We start from the raw sequence: 11465 nt of genomic DNA, 5'->3' as shown, positions 1-11465 counted from the left end.
TGGAGTCAGTTTCTTGCAGACAGACCTTCTGCAAAGACTGAAGTTAACAAAATAAAACATGGCTCTTATTTTTTCTTCCAGACTTCCAGTCCGAGAACTCTTAAGTGTGCATCAAACACTTTTTTGAGGATCTAACAAGAAATCAAACATCTGTTCCTTTAAGACTTCTGTAATTAAACTTTTACTTAAAGACACCACAGCTTCATTCAAGAGTTTTAGCCAATCATGCAAAACAATCCATTTAAACGAGTTTCCGTCAGGAATCAGAGAATCATACAGAACAGATAAACTGATGAAAGTTACAAACGGTGTTCTTATGGCGTCAGACAGTTTATTTGTGTCTCCATCGGTCCTCGTCGACCTGCTGCATTCGGTATTTATTTAACACAATGTCACTAGGACTGAAAGAGCAGAGCCCAGCTGGTTTAAGCCATATTTAAATGACAGATTCCTGTTTGTTCACGTAAATGATAAATCTTTCTCAAGCGCTTAGTTACGGTGTTCCACAGGGCTCCGTGCTCGGACAATCACCATTCACGATAGGCTTCCGGTACATAAATTAATAAAAACAGCTTCTGCACACGTGCTAATAAAGAAAGCTCACATGCTGTTCCAGCTCTGTATGATTACCTTTATGTGAATCTCAAAGAAATGCCTATTAATATCAGGCAACTAAAGATAAACTGGGTACTACTAACTTTCATTCAACTGAACCAGCCGGTGTGTTCAGGCGTGCTCGTAAACCTCTTAAACGTGGAGCTTTTTGTGGTTTTGCAAGAGTTTTATAAACTTTTTTGTGTGCTTTTTGGCGTTTAGAAGACTTTAAAGTTAATAACAAAGTGAACAGACGATTCTGGTGAATTTTATTTTAAATAAAGAGTCTCAAATATGTCTGACAAATGCACCTAACTACATGAAGTCAGCTCTCCCCTGTCTGCACCCACTAATAGGATGATGATGATGATGATGAGGTTTCTCGGAGATGTGCTGACTGTGGACTTCATGGGTTATCAGCTTAAACAGGTCCTGCACACACACACACACACCACCCACCACCCCACACGTGTCGTCCTGTTTCATCAGCAGCCGGCTGTGACGCAGTTAGCAGACAAAACGTTTCTGCAGATACTCAGAGCCGGTAGTTAGTGATCGGCAAATGAAGCTTTCCAACACTTTGCTTTGCAAAAAGCTTCAATACTCGTTGCTTCATTCATCGCTCACTAGTGACACCTGCTGGTGAAACTGTAACAGCTTTGTCACTCACTTGGATCATACTTTCAAACATTTGTAAATGCAATATTATGGAGAGAAAATAGTTTCGAGAAAAGGTTTATTTTCTTTTTAAGGCTTAGAATCACGTTTCACAGATACAACTATCCAAACTTACACATAAAGATGCTTACACGAGTTACAAATACATTTTTACACACACAAATACTTTTACACACACACACAGGTATTTTGAAACTATTTTCTTTCCATACAATATTGTCACAAAGTTTTCATCAAACTCATGTGTAGTAACAGGAGAATCAATTAAATCATATTTAATTGTCATGTTTTAATTATTAAAATGATTTGTAGCCAATCTAATCGTTGACCATCAGTGGTTGTGTTGGGTTTTCTTTTATGTCCTGGACTTATTTGACAATAAAGACATGTTGGGAATTGAGTGATTGTTGGGGCAGACTCTGAATACTTTGAGCTTCCTGGAAAACAGAATCTGTTTAAAATCATCTCTTCCTGGGAGTTCTAGTTCTGTTTTTTAATATTACAAAGATGTATATCCCAGATATGAGAGGTTTTTCTCTTTTTAACCACTGCTGATGGAAACTGCTACCAAACCACCTACTACAACCCGTTCATAGCGCTTTTATTTTGAAAAACGATAAGCAAAATGAAGCAATGACGTGGCGGATGTAACGCGAGGCCTCGTTTGTTGTTGATCACGTGATTTTGCTCAATATGACACGAGCTCCGAAGCGGGGCTTCATCGGACACGCCCCCTTTTTACTCAGCACACGCCTCGAACCCTGGCCTCAGATGTCCCATCACTACCCGTAGTTTCCTCCAGGATTAGATTCTGTCAGGTGGATTCGTTCATCCGGGCTTTGTTACGTTTATCACACTTTTCCCACGAAAAATGCTCATTTATTTTAGTGAAGGAGGCAAAAAAAAATCCACGTTTAAAATGATCATTTCACCAAAAGGTGACAGAATAAAGAAAACTAGCATTTCTTGAAGGATTGCACATCACCCGATCTGTTCTCGCTCAGAGAATGTGCCGAGAAAACCTGCAACCAAACCACATTTTAGCTCAATAGCTGTAAAAATGACTGAGTCCAGCGATTCCCGAGATATTATGCTAACAAACACACATTATCGCCTGCCTTTCATTACAGAGGGCGACAAAAACGAATAATTTCAACAGTGGAAACTCTGGATTAAATGACACAAATGCACCATATAAGTAGCAACAAACTGGTTATTTGGTGTAAATGCTGTTAGCAGCTGTGTTTACTGGCTTTTAATGTAAAAAAAAGACACATAAAGGAATTCTTTGCATCTCGTTTATTTACGAAAGAAAAGAATCCAAACGAGTCGGAGTAGGAAAACAGAACTTACAGCATGAACGGTAATAAAAACACACGTAATAAACTCAAAAACGTCTTCAGTGACACGATTTAAAACCTGCAGGTTAAACGTTTCCGTCACAAAAAGACCTGCAGCGTAAAAACTTCAGTTTTTCTTTAAGTGCAGAGCCTCTGACCTTCGTTAGTGCAGGGAATAAAATCCTGGTAGTATCTGACGCAGTTTTGCTTCTAAGTGTTATTTTTTAGTGCAGTCTGACGTACCATGGTTTTATAGAGTTGAAAAAACACCAAAGTTCAAAAAGTACTCGACCAGATTAAAGTGAAAGTACTACAGACCTTTTACCTTCAGAGTAATAACTTAAATAACTTTAAAAAAAACAGAAATAAACCTTTTTTTACCATAATAGTGACCAATACAAGGAGCTTAGGTGGCTTTTAGAAAAAAAGGCAAACTTTAAGTTTAAAATAAAGTAATAAATAAAGAAAATAATCAACCTATTTTTATGAAAATTGCATTCAAGCTGTCAGAGTTAAATAGAGCTGTAGTCGTTTGTGTTTTTCTTATAAGCTGTAAATCTATGAAGAGTTTTTATATGAATGAAAGAAAAGCTGATAAAAGCTGAACCCGTTTGTATGAAATCGGCTAAAGCAAACTCTGACACGACTGATAAAACAATCAGACTATGAGCCGAAAAGCTTCTGATCCCCGGATTTTTGCCTTCAACCCTCAGATTCAGGGTTGAACAGTTACAGAGTCGTTCCTGGCATCTGGAACCTGTCTCAAACTAGTCTCAAACTTGTCTCAAACCTGTCTCAAACCTGTCTCAGTTTGGTTTCAGAAGTTCTGGAAACCTGAGACGACTTTGCGAGGTTTTAGAGTCCTCTGAGACCCAATTGGAGACAAAAAAAGAGAATAAATCGCAATCCTTTTGGGACGAAATTGAGACAAATAAATGTAAACGTTATTTGTAGACACATACGTACACAAACGAAGCGTAAACATCAACTCAGTGTGATTCCAAGTGAAAATTTGCACATTTTGTGTCCCCATCTAGATGTATGTTAATGAGGAATGTATTATATCTGTCCAACTCTGAAGCGTACTGATTTTGTAATTTTAAATATTTTTTACCCACTCCTTATGTAACATTAGAGGTTTTCCTCCTCGTCATGGAGAAAATACAACAAAACGTTCAGGAAACCAGTTTTTCCAGATTAAATAACAGAGATTTGGTCCAGCATGAAGGAAGTAAGACTTGATTTTTTTTTTTTTTTTGCTCCCAGCTTTAAAAGAAAACAAACTCGTGTGTAAACGTTTCGGGGGTTAGCGTTTCCGTGCGGTCACGTGACGGTTTTGCGTTCGGTGCGCGAGACCCATTTGTGCGTCGTAATTCTCCACAGCAGCGGCGCCAGCAGCAAACTGAGGGTGGTGACGCTGAGGACCAGCAGGTAGACCTGAGCAGAGACAGAAAACAGACGCCAGAGTCAGACGTGAGCCGAGGTTTTCATTTCAATCAGTCCCTCCAGGATTTCGTGGGAATTGTTTGTGATTGTTGCGGCTAAAACGCCTGATTTTGCGAGGCATTTTCCTAAAAGTTGTGATTTTTTTTTTTACTAAAATCAATAAAAAAACATAACTTTTAATATATAAACCAAAAATACTTCCTAGTTTTGTAAGATAATTACCAACAAACATTGACATTCTCAAAAGGTGCTTTATTTGAGAACTTTGAGAGCTTCTAAACTGACATTTATGAGCATTTCTGGATTGTCCCTCGTCTGCAGCTCTCCTCACATGTTTTGCAGACACAAAGTGTTTGTCGATGCGTTTATGTTCCATGATTACACTGCAGGACGTGCAAAACAGCTGCAGCTGGGGAGGAAACTGGTTTGCTGAAATCTTTGTGGGCAAATGTGAAGCATTAGCGCACATTTTGGCTTCGGTCGCTGCTCCTGCACGCTCCCGGCATTCTGATGTTAACAGGAAGTGACGTCACGTGTCTTCTTCCTGAGTTATTTGGGGTTATTTTGTATTCCACGCTACACAAACCCACAAAGAAGAGACTAGACTGCAGAAATGGTGGCAAATCACTTTAGAAACAATAAATATTGGGTTAAAGTTGCGGTGTTTTGGACAAAGTTGCAAAAAGTTGCGATTTCACGGGGTTTGCTTGATTTTGCGTGAATAGTTGCGATCGCAACATCGCAAAATCCTGGAGGGTCTGACTAATGTTTACTCTGATTGTTTTTGGATCCACTGTGGTCACCGCATGCTGTAATGGGCTGCAGATTCATAAGAAGAAGTCGGAACAGACCGAAAATGCAATATGTAGGCAAAAGATTTAACAAAAAAAAAACAGAAAAGTGGAGCTGAAGCACAACAGAGAGGGAGCAGGAAGTTATTTGTCCGAACTTTCTAAATTCTAAAACTTACCTGTTGGCTAAAAATAACATCACTGAACGGACCACTGACCTCTCTGGAGATGATGCCGGCCCGACGGGCCCGGCTGCCGAGGACGAAGGAGAACTCGCTGACCTGAGCCAGACCGGCGGAGACGATCCACCGTATGTGTCGGGAACCCGGAGGCAAGATGGCGGACAGCACCAGGACGGCCATGACGAACTGGAAGGACACGAGGAGTTCAGGGGGGGAAGACAAAACTGGGATCAGAAAAAAAACTACAAAAAAAAGAAGAGCCGAACCTTCATGATGACCAGCGTGAGCGTCAGAACCAGCAGGATGGTGAGTTCATAGAGAACAAACGTCGGGAACACGTGGAGACCTGCGGCACCACACACACACACACACACACACACACCAGGATTCAGCACAGGCTCGCTGGCAAACAGGACAAACACCCGGCGGAGAGTTTCATGTTCTGTCTGACCGATGGAAGCGAAGAAGATGATGGCGAGGAAATCTCTGATCGGCTCGATGACCCCGATGACCTCGGCTGTGACCATGTGACCCTGAGAGGAGAGCAGCGCTCCGGCCAGGAAGCATCCCAGCTCCATGGAAACGTCCAGAAACTCTGTAATCTGGGAAAACATCCGAGAGAGGTCATCAAAACATCCGGGAAGCAAATAACACGAGCAGCTAAAAGAGCCAAAACTGACGTGTTAAAACTAAAAGTGGCAAAATGATAGCTAAAAGCTAAAACAGAAACAGACTAGCTAAACACTAAAAAGTTGCAAAAATGTAAGCAAAAAATAAAAGTCCCAAACTTAGGTAAAATGATAAAACAGTAGCAAGAAGCTAAAAGTACCAAAAGATTAGATTAGGTTAACTGAAAGCTCAAAGTAGCACAACAGTAGCTAAAAGCTAAAGTAGAAACAAGAGAAGTTAAAAACTAAAAAGTTGCAAAAATATAAGCTAAAAGCTGTAAAAATTAGCTACAAATGACCAAACTTATGTAAAATGATAAAACAGTAGCAAGAAGCTAAAAGCACAATAAGATTAGATAAAAACTAAAAGTAGCAAAAGGTTAACTAAATGCTAAAATTAGCACAACAGTAGCTAAAAGCTAATATAGAAACAGAGTAGTTAAAAACTTACAAAAATAGCAAAGTTAGCTAAAAGTAGCAAGAAGCTAAGTGTACCAAAACATTAGATAAAAGCTAAAACTAGCAAACAGCTAGCTAAAATGGAAAAGAAGCAAAAGACTAGCTAAAAGCTAAAGTAGAAATAAAGTAGTTAAACACTAGAAGTAGCAAAAAGCAAGCTAAAAGCTTCAGAAAGTTAGCTAAAAAAACAGTAGCAAAGTTAGCTAAAAGAAGCAAAATTATTAGATAATAGCTAAAAATAGCAAAAAGCTAATTAAAAACAAAAAGAAGCAAAAATCTAGCTAAAAGCTAAAGTGGAAACAGACTAGTTAAGAACTACAATTAGCAAAAATGTAAGCTACAAGCTGTAAAAGGTTAGCTAAAACACAACAGTAGCAAAGTTTGCTAAAAGTAGCAAGAAAGTAGCAAGAAGCTAAGTGTACCAAAACATTTGATAAAAGCTAAAACTAGCAAACAGCTAGCTAAAATGGAAAAGAAGCAAAAGACTAGCTAAAAGCTAAAGTAGAAATAGAGTATTTAAACACTAGAAGTAGCAAAAAGCAAGCTAAAAGCTGCAGAAAGTTAGCTAAAAAAACAGTAGCAAAGTTAGCTAAAAGAAGCAAAATTATTAGATAAAAGCTAAAAAACTAGCAAAAAGCTAAAAGTAGCATAAGAAGACAAAAACAGCAATAATGCTGAAGCAGATTTTAATTAAAGTTAAATTTTTTGATAGTAAATTTGATAAAATCCAAAAGTCGCAGCTTCCTTCTCCTGAATGAGCCGAAGGTTTGATACAAAGATGGCTGCAGCACTAGGAAACTGGCAGAGTGACGGTGAGTCGGCATAAATCGCACCGTCAGCATGAAGAAGACGAACGCCGTCATCCCCAGCACCAGGATCTCCTTGTTGCCTTTGCTCTCGGCGTGAAGCTTCTTGTAGTACGGACCAATCAGGAAGGACCGGAGCAGCAAGCACAGCAGCAGCACGGCGGCCAGCGACACCAGAACCTGGGTCAGGAGCTTCAGAACCCGCAGGCCTCCGGTCAGAAAGCTGCGGCGCACAGAGGGAACAGAAGACTCACACCGACGTTTGCTCTGACGGGGGGAAGAAGATTGCTGACGGACCTGTCCATGTCCCCGCTCTGAGCCTGGATCAGGGTCGGCATGACGGCGATGAAGAGGCCAAGCTGGACGTCCTGCATCACCAACATCCCGAGGAGGACGCTGCTGTAGTCCAGATCACCTGTCTCACACACACACCTTTTTAAATCAGAGGAGACCATCTACAACGACTACAGTTCAGGTGTTAAATATACGCACCTTCCCTTTCCACCCGACTTCCTCCGGCTAAGAAGCGGGACACCAGCGGGGTGCTGGACAGGGACAGGCAGGTGGAAATGAAAACCGTCTGCGTGGGTCGGATCCGGAGAACCTGGCCCCACAACAAACCGGCGCCGACCATCATGAGACTGAGGTAGAACGTGCCCTGGACCGAGGTCTTCCACACCTGTGGACATTTAGTCCCGTCACACTGAAGCTCATCCCATTTCCTGTCCTGAGCTTCTTCTGAACGCTTTCTGCAGATACGGCTGCTTCGGCTGTTTGTCAATGAAAACCTTCAGCTCATACTTTTCAAAATATTTACCTTTATTTACAAATATTGTCCTCTTAGTAACACTTTTAGATCTCTTCAGTTCCTTTAGAAACTTTAATCTAAAGCTAAATATGTTTTAGCTGGTTAGCTAGCCTTTTGCTAATTTTAGCTGTAAGCTACTCTTTTCCTACATTTAGCTTTCAGCTAGCCTTTTGATTCTTTTAGCTTACCTTTTGTTATTTTAAGCTTAGTATTTTGATTACTTATAGGTTCTAGCTAGCTTTTAGCTACTTTTAGCTTTAAGCAACCCTACATTTAGATGTAAGCTACTCTTTTCCTACATTTAGCTTTCAGCTAGTCTTTTGCTACTTTTAGCTCGCCTTTTGTTATTTAAATGTTTAGTTAATCTTTTGTTACTTTTAAGTTCTATCTAGCTTTTAGCTACTTTTAGCTTTAGGACAACCTTTTGCTACATTTACCTTTGAGCTAGCCTTTTGATACTTTCTGCTTTAAATTAACTTTTTAAATTTTTTTAGCTTTCAGCTAGCCTTTTTGCTTCTTTTAGCTTGCCTTTTGTTATTTTAAGCTTTAGTTAGTTTAGGTTTGAGCTAGCGTTTAGCTATTTTTAGCTAAAGATTTATAGCTCCAAAGCTTTGAGCTTGCCTTTAGATACTTTTAGCTTTAAATGAACCTTTTAAAACTTTTAGCTTTAAATGAACCTTTTAAAACGTTTAGCTTTAAGCTAGCCTTTGATACTTTTAGCTTTTAGTTAGCCTTATATTGTTTTTAGCTTTTAGCTGGCAATCTGCTTCTTTTAACTTTTCAGCTTCTTCAGCTCTCAGCGTTTGTTCCTCTAGTTGTTTCATATTTTCCAACACGTCCCGACTAACGAACAAAAGCAGCTTTAGCTCATCTTTAGCTCATCTTTAGCTAATAAAGTCCTGTTAGCCGTCACCTGAAGCTAATGCTCTCCTCACCTACCTTTTGGAGGCGCTCAGGCGAGAACTCCAGTCCGACCACGAAGAGGGTGAAGAACACGCCCAGCTCCCCCAGAGTCTCCACCTGGACGATGGACTGCAGGACACAGAACCAAACAGGTGGTTTGAAAAACCTTTCAGGTCCGAACCGACGTTCTGGCACCGAAACCCTCACCTTGATGCTGTTGAGACCAGAAGGACCCAGCAGGACGCCGCAGATGATGTATCCAAACATGGGAGGAAGACCCACCAGGGTGCAGACCCAGCCACAAGGCAGGGACAGCATCACCACCGACACCAGGTCCTGTCGAGTAAAAGCGACCAGCTGCTACCTTAATCCCGTCTCTACAACCGACTGAAACGGTTCGCAGCCGAAGGAGCGGAGCTGCAGGGAAGCAGACCTTGATGAAGTGATGGTCGGCTCTGGGCATCGTGGAGTCTCTGGGTTTGGTCAGAACGTACTGGTTGTTCTGAGAGTCGATGAGCATGCTCAGCCCCAGATATTCCTCCACCTCCACCTTCCTGGACTTGTTCTTCACCTTTCCTCCTTTCTCCTCGTCCTCCACCCTCAGCACTGCTTCCACGTTCACTCCTTTCATCTGCGCCCCGATGAGAGGAAACGTAAGAACATGCAGCCCCACCCACCTAAAAGCTACAGTAACCTTCTGACCTGTTTGTTGTAGTCAAACACATGCTCCTCGATCTCCTCCTCGAGCCGGTCCGCCGCCTTCCTGACGTCCTCCAGGATCTCGTCCAGTAAGGACAGACTCTTGTTCTGGGTCAAAGCGCTCTTCACGGCCTCCTGCTGATGCTTCTCTGCAGCCACCAGCTCCACGTACTCCTGTTCCTCCTGAAAGGGTTGCAACAAAACCACCGTTTTTGGGGGGTCTTCTGAGACCGCTCAGCCGGTTTCATTCCGATCTGCCCAAGGGCTCATGGGATATTTTTCAAACTCGCTGCTGCTGACTGTCGTACCTTAATGGCCGCCTCCCTGAGGGCCTCCAGCCTCTGTCTGCTGCTGTCCTTCATGTTGACCACGTCCCTGTAGTCCCCCTGCAGCGCCCTCTGCAGGCTGTGAACTGCCTGGAACACCAGGTTCTCGCTCTCATTCAGCTCCTTCTGAAAAACCTCCAGAGTGTGCACCTTAAGGCAGGAAGAAGAGGACACCAGCGAACCGTTAGACCTCTCATTTTCCCTGAAGACCACCACACAGGTCTAGGTTTATTTCTCAGATTGGACTTTCGGAGACACGCCCGCTGCTTCCACCTGGACCAGCTGAATCAGTGTCGCGTTTTTGATCTCTTATGATCTTGACAATTGCTCATCCTTTGTGTACAAAGGTATTTGAGGTGTGGATTGCGGTCGAGCCCTTCCTTATGTACCGACTGACTCACAGATTCTGAAACCCGACCTGACTGCTTCTCCGATGCCTGACGTAGGTGCGGCTATTTTAACTTGGCTGTCAGCGCTCGCCTGTTTTCTGTCCAGGCTTCTTCTGTTTGCTAAGTACGAGTCCGTGAATTAATCCTCTGAAGAAGTGGCTCCCAAACTGGGGGGTGCGAGGCTTTAATGGCACACTTTAAGGTGGTGTAGCACCTTAAGGTGTGGCATTCGTGAGGCGGTATCCCAACGTTCTCCAGGGTTTTCAGTTGCCTCGTGTGAGCCGCAGGGTCTCGCTCTTGGCCCACTGGGGTTTCGAACATGTCTGAAAAATCTGCAACACAACATTTCTCTCAAAATGGACTCCAACTCTTCTCAATGTAGTTTCATATTTTGTCTTAAATACTTATGCAAACCCACGGCAAATATCCCGGATTTAGTTGGTGGTTTGCGTTGTTCAGGGGGATCCAAAATGGACATTTGCAGGTTTTCTTGTAATTTTGTCTAAAATTCGTCCCGGGGGAAATTAATTCTGTTTTTCCACTCGAACCCTGACTTCACTGCTTCTCTAATGAGCCATTTTTTACTTTGTGCTTTTTTTTAGTTTTTAGTGTGACAAAGACAACCACGTCCCAAATGAGCACACATGATGTACAACGCCAGGACAGTCTTCTGATTTCAAAATAAAAGTTTTTTTTATCATCCCGGTGTCCAAAAACATGTCTTCAGCTGGTCCAAAATGAATTCTGATCAGAGCTAGGAGAGATCACATTTCTCCAGTTTTAGCTTCTCTCCTTTGACTTCCTGTCAAATTCAGAACAAAATTTAAAAAATAATATTTCCCTAACAGAGGTGGTTTACTTGTTCCTAGAGTTTCCAAGAGTAGAACTGGAGGCACAGCTTTCTGTTCTCAGACTCCTCTCTTGTTGAATTAACTTCCAGTTTCTGTCCCTGAGGCTGACACCCTGTCTACTTGAAAAACTTTCATTTCTGATAAATCCTATAGTTAGGGTAGGTTTGGGTTTCCTGAGCTATCCCTTAGTCCTGCTGCTATAGGCTGAGACTGCTGGAGGACAAACTGACCACATGTCCTCGTTCTGCTCTCCATGTTTGTATTTACAATTATTGCTGTCATTATTCTGTGTTTCTCTTTGTTTTTTCTTCCCACAGAAACCCCACTTGGACCATAGGAACCACACCTGGACCACAGAAACTACACCTGGACCATAGAAACTACACCTGGACCATAGGAACCACACCTGGACCACAGAAACTACACCTGGACCATAGAAACTACATCTGGACCATAGAAACCACACCTGGACCATAGAAGCTACACCTGGACCATAGAAACTACACCTGGATCATAGAAACTACA

At 42.1% G+C, this 11465-nt stretch overlaps 1 protein-coding gene across 1 annotated transcript in view; it reads right to left on the bottom strand.

Moving 5' to 3' along the window:
* Positions 1-3798: 3798 nt before the first annotated feature.
* The window catches only part of tmco3 (transmembrane and coiled-coil domains 3), a 10477-nt gene continuing 2810 nt past the window's right edge, over positions 3799-11465 (bottom strand). The window contains exons 3-14 of the mRNA XM_017405258.3: positions 9683-9850; positions 9378-9557; positions 9109-9306; positions 8883-9011; positions 8712-8804; positions 7457-7643; positions 7262-7379; positions 6992-7187; positions 5483-5633; positions 5298-5377; positions 5068-5217; positions 3799-4049 (exon numbers count right to left, since the gene is read on the bottom strand). Of these exons, the coding sequence (XP_017260747.1) occupies positions 3936-4049; positions 5068-5217; positions 5298-5377; positions 5483-5633; positions 6992-7187; positions 7262-7379; positions 7457-7643; positions 8712-8804; positions 8883-9011; positions 9109-9306; positions 9378-9557; positions 9683-9850 (1764 nt within the window). The 3' untranslated portion in view covers positions 3799-3935. The remainder of the gene's footprint in view (positions 4050-5067; positions 5218-5297; positions 5378-5482; positions 5634-6991; positions 7188-7261; positions 7380-7456; positions 7644-8711; positions 8805-8882; positions 9012-9108; positions 9307-9377; positions 9558-9682; positions 9851-11465) is intronic.

This window comes from Kryptolebias marmoratus, linkage group LG15 (genome assembly GCF_001649575.2).
Source record: "Kryptolebias marmoratus isolate JLee-2015 linkage group LG15, ASM164957v2, whole genome shotgun sequence".
NCBI classification, from domain to species: domain Eukaryota; kingdom Metazoa; phylum Chordata; class Actinopteri; order Cyprinodontiformes; family Rivulidae; genus Kryptolebias; species Kryptolebias marmoratus.
Note: the sequence above shows the minus strand (reverse complement) of the source record. Positions and strands in the feature narration are given on the sequence as shown.